The 15,160-nt window shown below is 52.4% G+C and overlaps 1 protein-coding gene across 3 annotated transcripts; it reads right to left on the minus strand.

Moving 5' to 3' along the window:
- Positions 1 to 1,685: 1,685 nt before the first annotated feature.
- On the minus strand, positions 1,686 to 15,160 carry CRYBB2 (crystallin beta B2). Of its 3 annotated transcripts, none has more exons than XM_044989537.1 (6): positions 15,018 to 15,160; positions 10,186 to 10,254; positions 7,960 to 8,078; positions 3,404 to 3,536; positions 2,668 to 2,810; positions 1,686 to 1,954 (listed from the first exon to the last, which is right to left on the minus strand). In XM_044989537.1, exons 2-6 carry the CDS (start codon positions 10,237 to 10,239, stop codon positions 1,786 to 1,788), a joined length of 618 nt encoding a protein of 205 aa, XP_044845472.1. In that variant the 5' UTR covers positions 10,240 to 10,254; positions 15,018 to 15,160; the 3' UTR covers positions 1,686 to 1,785. The 3 variants fall into 3 exon arrangements, with proteins under 3 accessions (XP_044845472.1, XP_044845471.1, XP_044845473.1); XM_044989536.1 differs by having other exon boundaries at positions 15,031 to 15,087; XM_044989538.1 differs by lacking the exon at positions 15,018 to 15,160 and adding an exon at positions 11,775 to 12,185.

A 15,160-nucleotide genomic window follows, 5' to 3' on the forward strand; every position in this document is an offset into this window, starting at 1 on the left:
ATGGAACAGTTACCCTACGAAGAGCTTGTAAAGCATCAGACGAAAAGCCAGGGAGCAGGGGGCTGGCTATCCCGACGCCTTGCCCCACACAACGCTCAGGGCATGTGGGTTAGTTCAGAACATCCTGGGCTGGTACTATGTCCAGGAGGAACTCCGGAGGGCATTTATAGCTCTTGCTATTAACAACAACCCTCTGCACTTCTACAGGCACTGCCACAAACACCCCGGTGAGGCAGGTAATTAGTATTTTGGTCCTGTGACCAATGGCAGATGAGAAAGGCCCAAAGAGATTAAGTCAGTTGTCTAAGGCCAGTGGCAGACCCAGAACGAGAACCCAGGAGTCCTGATGCCAGACTCCTTGCTTTAGATAACACTGCTGCCAAGAATTGCCTGGATCCTGAATCTATTTGTGGGTCTTAACTCTGCTGTGAAAGTCAAATCCCTACACTTTAAGTGGGCAAATGGGTTGGTCTGAAAAAAGGCCTTTCCCCCTGTTTTGTTTAGAAGCTCTATTGCATTTGATAACAGACATACAATAATTAATATACAGAGAGAGATAGTGAGACACAGAATGAACTGAGACCTCATCCAGAGTGTGAAATATCTCCGTGGAACACAAGCAAGGATGATTCTACATTATTCCCAGGAAAAGCCATGCTTGGCCGCACTTCCTGACGGAGCCACTGCAGGGGTTAGTTCTCTTGACTTCATAGTATTATTTAATGCAATGTGATTTCGTTACTAGGTTAACTGACTGACAGGGCAAAATTCCTCCCTCGTGCAGCCCCTGACATCAACAGCCCAGGTGAATCTGGCCTGTCTTCCAACCCTGGCTTGCATATCTATGGCGCTAGCTAGCAGGAAGATGCTCCAGGGTCGTTCTAGGCGTGGCTCACCCTCTTCCCACTGAAATGCACAAAAACGCAGCAGCAACCAAGCTCTCTGAGCCACATGGCAGGGCTTTCAGGCCCAAACCGTGGCAGGCCACACACCAGAACGGTCTGCGGGCATCACGCAGGCCAGTCAATCTGCAGAGTCCTGGACAAGCTGTGGCCACCGTTCAGGGTCCTATTGAATTCAGGAGCTCAGACCCCTGGAGGGAATAGCTGTAAGCTCTTGGTTCCCTGTCTTATCCCTGCTGACTGGGGGTTGGGGTTTTGGCTCCCTACCATTTCTTCTTAATTTTCAGTCACTACTGCCCAGGGGGGAGGAGGGGAACTGACCCGACTCTCAGTGCAGAGGGTAGGGGGCAGGGCTGCCCAGAGGCTTCAGGGGGCCTGGGATCTTTGGTGGCGGGGGCCCCCACTGCCGAATTGCCGCCCAAGACCCAGAGTGAAAGAAGCTCCGGGGGCCCGGGCCCCGCGAGAGTTTTCCGGGTCCCCCGGAGCAAGTGAAGGACACCGCTCCAGGGGCCCCCAAAAAACTCCCCCCCCCTCTGGGCGGCCCTGGTGGGGGGGTGTCCTCCACTCCACACCCTGGACTCTCAGAGGAGCACATGGGCTCTGAGAAGCTCAGAACCAGCAGCCCCCACCAGCACGTCTCCCAGTGCAAATACAGAGAATTATTTCAAGTGTCTTAACCTCCGCCCGCCCCCCAAGAAAAAGGTGCCTAGCTCGATCGAGTGTTTGAAACTCAAAGCTTTATTCAACTGCTTCAGCAGCAGCAGCAGAGCAGCATTCGTCAGGCAGTGGCATGTGGGAGAGCGAGGCCATTGGGAAACAGCAGCAGGTCACATAAAACTGGTTCTGGTTTCCTTCTCCTCCGGGCACTCGGAGGGGAGGGGCTTCAGTTGGTGGGGTGAAAGGCCCCTCGCTGATGCCACTGCATATCCCGGATGCGCCTGACGGATTGAATCTGGGGGTGCTGGGCACCAAACTCTGAGCTGTCCTTGTAGTCCCCCTTTTCAAACAGGTACTGGTAGCCTCTGTAGCCGGGGTACTGGTATCCGACCCAGCTGCAAAGGGAAAGCCCAGCCGAGTCAGAGACTGGGAGAACCCAGGCGTCCGGGAAACCCACCCGGGACAGCACCCGGTGTCTCCACCCACACAGGCAACCCTGCCCCACTCTGCCCTGTGAGTGGCGAATCGAACTCCATTCCTGGCCTGGCCGGGGCAAGGGGATGTGCTGCGAGGGCCCTCACTAGCACCACTGCATCGGCCAGCACTGCCCTCTGCTTCAGAGCCATTAACGCTTTATTCAAAGCCTCTGAATGAAAGGGCTTCCTGAGCCCAGAGGAGTCACCACCGTGGGGCTCACCCCGCGCGGGCGCTTCCCTCCTGCCCTGCTCCATCCGGCCAGGACACTGGATCCTTGACCTCCGCACACACCTCACTGGCCTCAGGAGGCTCCGTGCATCAGGGCAAAAGGCTGTTTATTCTCTCGCCCTGTCTAGCAACATGTGTCCTGCTCAGCTCCAGGCCCAGAGCAGAGCGCTGAGCATCAGAGATGGTGACTGCAGGACAGAAGTTGTGCCTGGAGTCTAACCACCTGGGTTAGGGTGTTGTTATGGCGACACCTTAAACTGGAGACAATTCGGGCTCTAGGGACAGAATTTGATGCAATCGATGATTCCGTCCCCCAGTTCCTAGATTCCAAGTGCAGGGAAAAGGAGACTCCAGTGCCCAGATCCTAACAGGGTCATGTGGACCTGCCGCCCCAGGTACTTACGTGCCACTTTGCACGCGCACAGATGACACTTTTTCCTGGTAGCCATGAGCATGGAAGCTGGGCACATCATCATCTATGATCTCAATCTTCTTGCCGGTGAAGCTGGGGTTTTCATAGAGGACGATCTTGTGTTCCTGGCTGTCCTGAAGAGAGGAGAGATGCGGGGTCAGTGTTAGCCATGGGGCCAGGCACCTTCCAGGGAAGTTATCAGGGAGTCGGAGAAGATGGCTCAAGCCTCCAAACAAAACTCAAGTGACCAGCGAGTGGGCCCAGGTCAGCCTAGTCAGGAGGTGGAATGCTGACTGTGAGCAGACGTGTATCATGATCATCCTTAGCCGTTCACCAACAAACTTCGGTGTGGCAGGTTGACCCATAACTCTCCATTCTAGGGGTCCCTCAGACCTTCCTCTGAAACATCCGGCATTGGCTGCTCTCAAAGACATGACACTGGCCTAGATAATGCCTGGTCTGACCTGGGAGGACATTTCCTATTTTCTGTGGACATACAACTTTTCAGTGGAGATCTGTGCACAGGTACATTCACAAATATGGTGACTGCGGGAGCTGCAGGCATTTGAGGACACAATGACTTGCCTTTTTTAAAAGTTCAGAACAGCTGGTTTTGTCCAGGATTTTGGCTCCAGCTCTCAGTCTGAGAGGACCCCAGAAGAGGCTCATGATCAGGTCTTTACCTGAGCAGATTATACTGACCGGTGTCTGACACAAGCACTCTCACCACTTTGATGGGTCTCAGGGCGCCAATGGTGTCGCTCCTCCGGCTGTTGGTCCAGGAATCCCAGCGGGGATACTCGCCCTTTTCAAACACAAACTGCTCCCCTTTGCAGTTTGCCTGTTCGTAGCCGACCCAGCTGGAAAACAACAAAGCACAAACATTGGAGATAGATGGGCAAAGCACCAGAAACTCCCATTTCTGAACCATCCTCAAGCTCCTCAGCAGACGGCCAGAGAAACGCCCCTTTTGCTGTTTGCCTGGAGGACTCAATTAGCTTCCTGGGTATTTATTTACTATACTGGGTGTGTCACATTATTCTCAAAATTAAATGCTAAACAGTATTATACTGTTCTGCCACAATGTCAATGTGTGTAAAAATACCTTATTTAAGCTAACCTTAGTTATACCCAACAGGACATTAAAGGATCATATGATGAACACATCTGGTATGTATAAGCAAGCTCTGCAACCTAACCGTATCTGGTACGGAAGCATGACATGCTGTCAGAAGTAAACTAAGAACAGAAACGGAGTAACAGAACAAGGAGTAATGGTCTCAAGTTGCAGAGGGGGAGGTTTAGGTTGGACATTAGGAAAAACTTTTTCACTAGTAGGGTGGTGAAGCACTGGAATGGGTTACCTAGCGAGGTGGTGGAATCTCCTTCCTTAGAGGTTTTTAAGGTCAGGCTTGACAAAGCCCTGGCTGGGATAATTTAGTTGGGTTTGGTCCTGCTTTGAGCAGGGGGTTGGACTAGATGACCTCCTGAGGTCCCTTCCAACCCTGAGATTCTATGATTCTAAAACAGGTACAACAGTTGCAAACCCAAGGAACAAAGGTTGCAGGATCTCATCAACCTGGCACTCTCCAATGCCCCAGAGAACTTCAGCTTAGACAAACCTTCATAATGGACAGATGAAACAATGTTTTGCAAGATTTTGCATTGCTACCAAATGCCACAAAGAAACTGGAGATATAGAGGTATCTTTTTTAATTTTTAGTATGGGGAAGCAGACAGAGCATCTATTTAAATATTTTGACTTTACTATAGACAGTTACAAAGATGACTATGAAAGGGTTCTGGCTATATTTGATGCATACTTTATATGTGGTTTATGAAAGCACGTTTTTACCAGAGAATTCAAGAACCAAAGGAAAATGCTGACTGTTTTGTAAGAGCTCTGCATACATTGGCTGAAAACTGATTTTGGAGAATGCAAAACATGAAAATATCAGAGACAAGCTGGTTATCGGGTTAACAGATAAAAACCTTTCACAGCAGCTACAACTGAAGAGAGTTTTAACCATAGCCCCAGCTATATAGAAAGCAAAGGTGTCTGAGCTGGTGAGACAGCAAAACCAAGAGCAACTTGCCAAACTTGAAAAAAAAAGAAGCTACCTTAGAAGCCGTTAACAGATGCAGCCTGAGTGCTAAAAACCATTACTATAAGACCCCTGAGGTGAGCAGAGAACTGCCAGGCTAAAAGGAACAAATTCCAGTCTACATGCACAAGATATGGAAAAAGTTGCATCCCAAGAGATGATGCATGTCCACCCAGAGGCACATGGTGTAATAAATGCATGAAATATGGACATTTTGCAGCTGTTTGCCACACCCAGAGCCGGCTCCAGACCCCAGCGCGCCAAGCGCGCACTTGGGGCGGCATGCCACGGGGGGCGCTCTGCCTGTCGCCGGGAGGGCGGCAGGCGGCTCTGGTGGACCTCCCGCAGGCGTGCCTGCGGATGCTCCACCGGAGCTGCGGGACCAGCGGACCCTCCGCAGGCACGTCTGCAGGAGGTCCACTGGAGCCGTGGGACCGGCGACCGCCAGAGCACCCCCCGCGGCGTGCCGCTGTGCTTGGGGCGGCGAAATTCCTAGAGCCGCCCCTGGCCACACCAAAGCAGTCAGGGAGTTGACTCATATTACAGACAATCGAGAGTCATTGTTTCTGGGACCTATCACTTGTGATGACACAGAACCTGCCTGGAGATGAAACTGCATATTCATGGCAAGACTATTGAGTCAGGAGCTGACATCACAGTCATCTCAAAAAGGACTTACAATTACCTTCAAGCCCTCCCAGAGCTGAAGTCACCTGGCTCAGCTCTGACTAGCCCTGGAGGGATTCTGAACTGCATGGGCCAGTTCACCATGGAAATAACATACAAGACAAAAACTTTGCATTCAGAGTATATTGGATCAAAGACCAACAACTTTCTCAGTGGCGGTGTGGCAGCCATGACAGGCCTAGTGAGAAAGGTGGAAGAAGTCAATGGAATATTTGGCGATACTGGACTTTGAAGTTGATTTATATTCAATCTCCTTCCCAGAGACAATACTGAGCCATACAGTATACAAACACCTCTACCAGAGAGACCATGGAAGAGACTAGCTGCAGATATAGGCAAGTTCAGAGGACATCATTTCCTGGTCATTGTGAACTATTATTCCAGCTTTGTAGAAATAATGAACTTGAAATACCTAACATGTCACGGTGTTATCAAGAAAGTGAAGTGCACTTGTTCTCTATGTTAAAATGCTAGTCAGAGATAAGTCTAGGTACGGCACAGCTTGCAATTCTCTGCTTTTTAAGCATTCCAGGCACCTGGGACTCTGCTGATTGGTGCAGCTCGTTCCATATTGTTACTTATGGGCCAAATTCTGGCAGGCACAGTGCATAGGCATCCATCAGAACCAGCACCACCAGCAAGGAGCATGTGTTGGCAGCCAGCCCACTGTATCCTGGCTCCCCAAATAACACAAAGCCTGCCCAGCAGCCACACACACACACACACCAGGAGCTGTCCCAGGGATCTCCAGAACAGGGATGTTAAGCAGATTTAGAGATCCTGTTCCTGACCCACACATGAGCCCTGTGTATGCTCCTGGCACAGAGGGACAGTGAGCAAGTGAGCTGCCAGCCAGTGGCACTGGGTGCAGAGCTCCACCAGTAGTGGGTGTGCTCCCGTTTTGTAGCCATCACACTGATCTCCATTCATTGGCCTCCGGGCTGTGACTTTGGAAAAGGAACTCTGTTCCCAAGGGCCAGATTTGGGAAGGAGCCTGCCCCGTGCGGAGTGCAGCTCCGCTTCATCGCTCCTGTTCGGGGCGGAGACAACGGAACTGTCAGGAGAAAGCAAGAGAGAGGCCCCTCTCGGTGTGGCTCTTGGAGAGGTTGTTTTTCCGAAGACACCCCTGTCTTCACAAAGCCCTGCCCGGCTCTAATCCAAAAGAGAGAAGCCAATACCCGCCCCAAGCGCGCAGGGGGCTTGTATGTAAACGAGGAAAACAGAAGGGTCTGAAGAGCTGTGCGATAGCGGGGCAGTAACGACGGCACATTCCCTGCCCCTGCAAGGGAAGGAAATGGAGTTGTTGGAGCAAGGGAAGGAAATGGAGTTGTTGGAGCAAGCTTAATGGTGGTGTTAGTTCAGGAGCCCTGGAATTCCTCCTCTCTTATAAGAAGTGGGGGGTCTTTATTGCAGAAGCTCAGTGTAATTCAGTGGAGTTCCTGCTGCAGGGCAGGAAATCCTGGGCACAGAAGGTGGGATTTTCCAGGCCCTAGGACTTCACTGGCCCCAGGACTGAGCTTGCCGGAGCAGCGGTCAAGAGGCTTTCACAAAGAGTTGTGCTGAGAACTGGGTTTTTATCAACTACGTTATGGAGTCTCGTGCCCACTAGTGAGCCTGTATCTCGGTCTCATTCTTGCTATGGCTGGCAGCGGGTGGGGGAGGGGGCACAGCACAGACAGCTGAAGTCATATGTGCAGCCCCAGGCCACCGACCATAGAGGGAAATGACAAATGATCAGGGCAGGAAGCTACTCGCTGCAAAATACACAGTAAATTTGGCCAATTACTCCAGGAAAGCCAAGCCTGATTGCTACAACTATACTGCATTTCCTGCACGCGTGCGTGTACACACACACACACACACGCATGCATGCACGCACCCACCCAGCAGCATGGCCACAGCAGCACAGGGTAGCACCTCGGGTTAGCTGCCTGAGCAGAAACCTGCCCGGAGCCTCCAGTATGTACTTGGGCACCTAGTGCGAGCAGCCCCCGTACTGTCCGGGTTACGCTGCTGTTTCTAGCTCACTAGCTTGAGCAGAGCTAGCGCGTGTCTGTCTACTCGCTCCAGCAAGCATGCGCCCAGCTGCGGGGTAGACACACCCTAAGAGACACTTAGCTAAATCCTACACTTAGGTACCCTGGTGTAAAACCAGTGCGAGACCACTGGAGTGAATTTGTTCACGAGGGCACCAATGAGGGCCGAGTCTGTCCCAGCATCTGTCAGGCTGGGAGGTGCTCAGGGGGTCTCTTTCCATATTTCCACCCAGAGGCTCAACTGCTGGGACGTCTCCAGGCTGAGGAAGCCCAGTGGGAGAAGGGGGAGTGGGGCAGGGCACATCCATTCAGTAACTTACTTCCTCACTTGATCTCGTTTTACACTGAACAGTTGTTTCTAAGTCACTATCACAACGTCCCCTGCCTGACACACCTACTGGCCCAGACTCACCCACGTGCTTTCATTCCCACCGTCCCGCGTGCAAGATACGTACGGTCCAGAGTGTACTAGGATGGAGCCAACTTTCTCCATTCCAGCCTCCTTCAAATTGGAACAAGCTGCGTTAAGTTCATGGCAGCGACCTTGGAAATTCTCTTGCTCAAAGACGACAATCTGATACCCAGAGAGAGAGAGAGAGAGGAGAACAGCAGCTTAGAAAAGGGGGGGTGAAGCCCTGCCGTCCATCCTGCCCGTGAGCACAGGGGTCAGTGCAGGACTGTTCCTTACAGTACATTCCCTTGTGATTTCTCTGCGTCAGTGTAGGGAGGAGAGACTCGGGCAGCCCCATCAATTCTGTTCACACCTGGGATGGTGGAGGTTGTAAATGGTGCTTTTCCAGCTCTATCAGTCCACTCAGCCCTTGTCCCTCAGCCAGGGCAAGATTCTTTCCTGCATCTTCAAGTGTTTGGCCCAGGCTCCTTTAAAAGGGCTCAGTGACTCCCAGCATGGATACCCATGGATAGCTCTGGATACCCATCCGGAACTTTGGTTTCTTCTATTTCTGTGAGTTACAAACTAACCCAAAGAACCTGCTCCTCGGTCTTGGTCCCTTCAGAGTGTTCTGTGTCTCTTTGGTATGAGCCTCAGTCATTTGTGTTGCCCTTCTCTGAATTCCCCAACTCCCCCACGTCCTCCCGGCACCCAGGTGCCCCGTGCCGAGCCCGTATTTCACAATGAAATTATCGGCTAGGGCTGGGTTTGCAATTCGCCTGAGCCCCCTCAACAATTTGCTTTCAAGTCACAGATCTAACTCACTCCAACTGTGGCAACCTTTCCTTCCCAATGCAATTCAAGCCCCCGCGAAATAAACAGGGGCTTAGGGATGGGCGTTACGTATTAACACATCATCCAGCGAGCCAGGCTCTGTCGGCTCAGCACAGGTTTGTGGGTCAGTGGAGCAGAGAGAGGAAAATCTGTTGTGTCTGCACACAAAACAAGATGAGGGCTGAGTCAGCTCCACTGAAGTCAATGGCAGCCTTTCCAGCCACTTCTGCAGGGGGTGGATCAGGCCCCGAATGAGGGGAAGGTACCCGCCAACTTGAGCAGGATTGTCGCCCTGAAGTCACAGAGTTCACAAACGGAGTCCCTGGGTCCCAAGATGAGGGTAATGTGAGGTCGGGGCTTTCCCCCTCCCACATACAGGACTCGATCTAACACACGAGGTCCCACCTTTTCGTTGCTGCAGTTAGACACTGGCGGTTGGCCTGTGCAGCTGACTCGGGCTAAGGGCTGTATCATGGCGGTGGAGACATTTGGGCTCAGGCCGGAGCCCGGTCTCTAGGACCCTGTGAGGTGGGAGGCTCCAGGAGCCGGGGCCTCAAAGGTAAACACCAAATGCCCCCGGGAGACTTGCAGTAAAATCACAAGAATTAGCAACCCTGAATAGTTCTGACACCCCCTCCCAGCCCCCGTGAAAATCCCCCTTCCTGGTGTTTCTCCTGGGGCTGACAAGTCAGATCCATCAGGGTACGGATCAAAGGATACGTCTGACGCAGTACCAGGCTCCAGGAGAGCTAATCTTGGGGCACGGTCTCATTTCCTTATGTACAGGCAGGTTTAGGGATTACGTTTGCCAAGCACTGCGGCTGTTCGTGCAGAGGCTTTGGCTGACTCTAGGAGAATTTGCAGGATTTATAGAGTTTCCCTTGGGGGCCCCCCTCCCTTAGGAATGGCTGTTCAATATGTCACTTGCTCTCATGCGTTACTATGAGGCCCCAACAACACGGGGAAGGCTTGGAAAGCTGCTTACTACTGAACTGGGAGCAGCTGGAGTGGGGAAGCCTCTTTATTTTGTCCCACAGCTCTGGATTCTTGCATCCTGGAGGAGAGCCTCGGGGTGGTGAGGAGGTGATGGCATTTGGTGCTGCCATGCATGCTAAGCAGCTGCTTATGGGATGGCACTGGGGCTCAGAGGTCGCTGCCTAGCCTCCCGGCTGCAAGGTCACTACAACATTCCTAGCTGCTATATGAAAGGCAGAGGGGATTTTTAGGTACAAGGGCAAGCAGCTGCTGCCTAGGGGAAGGCGTTCTAAGCAGCTCGGCCATTCATATTCCAGCCTGGTCCCTCAAAGAGAGGAGAGCGCCTCCTGGCACGCACGGAACTGGGGGAATGGATCCGCGCCCGCACACTCGTTTATGTTTCCTGGGACCATATCGCGGTGCAAACCCAGCTATTGCACAGAGCACGCACTGCACAGCGTTAAGAGACGCACATACTGACCTTGCTGCTGGTTTGCTGTTGCTTAGAGGCTGGCATCTGATGGTCTGACGCCATTGTGAAACCGAGAGCCTGGGCAGGAAATCCAGACAGTTAAACGTTGGTCTTGATCATTATAACCGGAATTCTGGTTGGGTTCGTACACCCGCACCCATCCCCCCCTGCCCAGTGCTCCGCGGTGATCCTCTCCCTTCACTTCATTGGCCAATAAATGCCGGAGGAACCCACTGGAATTACCAACACTGGGGGAGACTAAGCACGGTTTCCCTTGAATCCAGGTGGAGCAGGACCAGCAGCGCGGGAGGGTCCCCTTCACCCATCTGAACTGTATCCCTGTGATGGGAAGAAGTCCCTGGTGCTGGAATTTGTGCTAAAGCTCTGGGTTGGCCTAGAATACAATGATTCATCCGCTGCGGGGAGAGAGACCATACAGACCAGCTGCAAAGGGATCGCGGTGGGAGCAAAAGCTACAAACTGCGGCTCCCTGGACACTATGGAAAGGCTGGAGGCAAGTCCCTGTTATATCGCTGGTTCTGTATAAACGTAATTAGCACTTGCCCAACAACGGCAAGTGTTCTAACCCAACCCGCCTTAGAGTCACAAGGGCAGCGCAGCAGGACCCCGGTGCGGGGACGGGAGTGGACTGGCTTTGCCCTGTAGGACTCTCCAGCCTTTGTACCACATCAGCCAGAGTCCTGTATTCTTCAGACATGAGTCTCTGGCTCCATGGCAGAGTAAGGACGGTGACAATCTGTGCACTGACGTGCTATGGTTTGGGGGCAAAGCCCAGTCCAGGCCCATCTTGCACCATCAAGCATTACAAAGTCTCCATTGGGTTCAGCTGGGAGTTCAGCTGCTGGCCAGTCTTATGCAGGCAAACTCCCAGTGAAATCAAGGGGAATCGACTTACAGTTGGCCTGAAGAAAGCTTGCATGAGACCCTCCAAATTTTGGCCCAAGCAATATTAACAGCAATGCAGGAGGGGTGAGCCCCATGGGCTTTGCTTAAACATTTAAGGGCATGGCTAATGCAGTTCAAGTTTCTGAAGCTTTTTCCACCACCCACCTCAGCAATTTAAACCCCAGGGAGATCCTAACCCGCAGGGCAGCCAGGACTGCGTGTCCAGGAAAGATGACTCCCTGCTTCCCCAGTTGGCACCAATGGAGCTGCAGATGGTGTGTGGCGCACAGCATCGCTGTGCAGGATGGAGCGGCTGCGCCTCCTTCTCTGCCCCGCCCAGCACAGTCCCCCCGGAAAGGAACTCGTGCCCAGTAATGGTCAAACATGAGGAATTTTCAAAGCCATCCCATTTGAGTAGGCTCGAAGTTACGTGAAACGTGATACCTGCTAAAATTCAACTAAATAAGGGTCAGGCTCCTGACCAGTCATGAAATCACGGTCGCTGTATGCGATCAAAACATTGGTATCCTCTCTTATTCGCCCTCCTGGACGTGCACCCCCGTACATTGCTGGGCATCTCTTTATTGCATTCATGCTATGGACGGTAGGTTAGTCTTCAGACTATGCAGCTTTGGATTGCAGTGGAAACAAATCCAAAACCAAAGGAAGGACAATAAATAGAAAATTCTTACCAGTTATACCAGTACCCGCTTGAGCCAGTGAAGGGTCTGGGGCCGAGCGACAGAATTTATACCGCGCCTCAGCAGAATGGTGCCAAAACTATTTACAAAACAGTTAAAGCATGATACAAAGGGAGAATGCTGGATAAAAGCTCAATGAAAACCAAAGTCAGCTGATCCCCAGCAGCCATTGTCTCACTAAATCCCCAACTGTAAAATTATTTCATTAGCTTTCACATTTGGAGCCGCCTGCTTTGTTGGGTGTGTTGGCCAGGAGATTTAGCATTTGCTTGCATCAGCTGAACGCAGGCCAGGCCCTAGACCCTCGCTTTCAAAGAATGCAACAGCCAGCCCTGCTTCAGGATTTTTGGAGCCAGAGACTTTATCCCAGTAACGAACTGACGTCCCCGCCCCACAGTTAGAAGTACAAAGATTGCTGAAGTCGGCTGGCTGCATGCACAATAAATAGCAGGGCCTTTCAAACAAACAGTAAATGTCTACTGTTGCCAACGTCATTACTTTCAGCAGAAAGAGAAAGCTGTGTATGTAATGCTTTAAACACAGCGCCGAGAGCACATTTCACTCACGCGAGTGGGGCAGAGATGGCTGTGGCATGCTGTGTGTTAGGACAAAGAGGAGACTGATGTGTAGAGCTAGTACTTTCCAGTGCTTTCTGTGCCAGGATGCACAACAAAGCCACGGACCAGATTCTCATCTCAGTGACACTGGTGTAAATCTGGAGTAGCGCCGCTGAGTCACACGGCTACAGGACCACTGTGTAAGGAAGATTAGACTCGGGTCTCAGAATACAGGTGGCTTTCCCTTCTGCCTCAGGGGGGGCTGTGTTTCAGCAGTGCTAGAGACATACAGTTGGTGAAACACACTGGGATTCTTCAGGACTGAAGGCCCTACAGCAAAGTATATTCCAGCATCTGCCCCTTGTAATGCCACTGTACAGCTGATTTCTTTTAAAAAACACTTCTTATAACTAACCGGCCTAGGAAACATAGTAATTATGCCTCATGCTGGGTAACGGGATCTTCGTTTTCTCTGCCCTTCTTAGCCTCTGACTACAGCCTAGCAACTCCCGAAGTTCAGCACCTCTGCATGGAGCCAAGGCGATGGGTCAGTGGAAATAAACACGTCCATGCGAGCGCCCCTGAACAAAGACAGAGCCCAGCAATTGCATGCACACGTCATCCTGGAAGGGCTGGTGGGAAAGCTGCCTTTGTTTGGATACAAGTCGCCAGTGAGCAAACAAAGACGTGTCGGTGCTGGGAACAGAAACTTCTCAGGGATTCCATCTAGAACCCAACGCCCTGAATCCCCTCTCTACCACCAACGTGACTGAGTTATGCCAGCGTAAGACTTATGAGCAAGAAAAGAGTCAGTTCCCTGCCCCATGTGCCCTAGCCACCCAGTGAGAAAAATCCCTATGGTAGGAGCTCAATGCTGCCCTTTATGCCACGGGAGAGGTGGGCTGGAAGGCTCTCAGAGGGTTTGCACAGCAGCCAACGGTCTCAGTGGTATTGCCACTAAACTGGGTGCGGGGTAGGTGGGAACTAGGATGATGTGGTTTAAATATCTGGTAACTCATGAACTGCCTGGGCTAGCAAGACACTCCCCGGGACAGACAGGTCGTTTTTGACCATCTTTTTAATGGCTCATGCCATGGACAGTCAAATACGTGGGGAATAAGAAATGGGGAGGAAGCAGGGCTTAATTTGTAAGGAAAGAGGTGCCCGGGCTCAAGCAATTCTTTTACTTTTGTAACTGGTGCAGCAGGCCCAGAGGTGCTGGGGCCCTGAACCGCCCGGCCCGGAGGCGCCAGGGCTCAGCCCTGACACAAATTAAGCATGGGGAGGAAGGAAATGCAGGATAAAGGCACTGATATTGTAGCAGAGTTTTGCGCTGCAACACCATTCAAAACACGTCAGAGCCTTTTGTTGCCCTGTGTGGTCGCCCTTCATCTCCACAAGGGCACAAGATAGTAATTTGCTTTCCTGTTTCTCTCAGGCGCAGGAAATCAATCTGCTTATTAGTCTAGCAGATCCTCATGCAAGCTCAGGGCTAAGAACTTGGGGACAAGCTAAGCAGTGAAGGCAGGTGACTAGCAGGCCTTTGGAATTGTTACCGGCTCTGGATGGAACCCCTTCCTCCTTTGGGTCTCTGACATGAATGCAGCTCCCCCCCAGCCCCGAGGCGAGTCGCATTGCTGTAGCCTGGGTCTGGTCAATGCAATCTTTGGCCCCCGGAGAGAATCTGCTTTGCACAGGCGACGTGGGTCTCCTGGCAGTCAGAGGAGACGTGCCCTCCTGCTAGAGAGAGGCTGCTGTCATTAAACCAAGCCTGGGTGAGTTAGCAACGGTGCCTCATGGCGTCCCACGTGGCGCTAGCGGTTTCCATGCTAGGCTGGCTGCTGCCCCACAGGCTGGTCATGGATGCGATGTTGCGAGGTGCCACGTTGTGCTCCGTGGGCATCGAGGCTGCTCAGCACCTCTCGGGCTTTACCCACCCTCTCGTCAGGCAGGAAACGTGGGGTGGAGAACCCTGCCAGGTGAGGCTGTTGCCTGGCAACCTCTAGCTCCAGTGACATTGCCCATTTCGGAGGAACCAGAACAGCCCTCGACAAGTTACCATTTCGGGTGGCTTTGCCTTGGGCTGACTCGGGCGACAGGCTCCTCCTCCCACTGCCAGTGCACGGAGCCGCCCAGCTGCTAGAAAAGAGATGCCTCGCAGGCCTGTGCCACGTCTCAGGGGAAAGTACCCACTCCGCCATCCCCTCTCTCCTTCTGAGGGACTCTGCCGCCAGCCAGCTGGACACGTCTCTCCAAAGGGAGCTCCCTGCTCTGAAAGGTGGGGGCACGACCCTGCTGCAGCCAGTGTGTGACGGGCTCCCCCCAGGGTGCCACTTGGAACTGGGGTATCACTGAGCCTGCCTGATCCACCAGCCTGGGTTCCTTTTACACTGCGCTGCTGAAGCAGGCCAGCCAAGCCCTCCCTCAGGCCTCAGACTGCACTTTACCAGCACTCAGGGACACACCCAGCTGCAGACACACACAGACTCTGAAACCAGCTCTGTGTGGGAAGAGCACAGCACTCAAGTGCACACCCCCTCTGGAGCGTAAACCCAAAATTGTATCATCTTGCGCTGCACAGAGAACTGCACAGCGTAAGCTCCTGAAATTCACCCCTCCCTCAATGGGGAGGAAGGTATGCACAGCTTCCCCCTCCCCCGGTACGAATTCCACAAACCGTAGATGTTTACAGGAGTCATCTTGGTCGAGGATTCAGTGAAGAATAAACCCTGATTATGTCACTCCCCTGCCTTAAATAGGTTTTACATATAGTGGGAATCCTTTGTCTTCCAATGTGGTTCCCAGCACTGGTCAGTGGGA

This window comes from Mauremys mutica, chromosome 16 (assembly GCF_020497125.1).
Source record: "Mauremys mutica isolate MM-2020 ecotype Southern chromosome 16, ASM2049712v1, whole genome shotgun sequence".
In the NCBI taxonomy this organism is placed as follows: domain Eukaryota; kingdom Metazoa; phylum Chordata; order Testudines; family Geoemydidae; genus Mauremys; species Mauremys mutica.

Coding starts and splice junctions, on each gene's coding strand:
- CRYBB2 (XM_044989536.1), bottom strand. Junction 8,079..10,185: donor AACAGCAAACCAGCAGCAAG/GTCAGTATGTGC, acceptor TCTGGGTATCAG/ATTGTCGTCTTTGAGCAAGA. Junction 2,811..3,403: donor CCCTGAGACCCATCAAAGTG/GTGAGAGTGCTT, acceptor TCCTCTCTTCAG/GACAGCCAGGAACACAAGAT.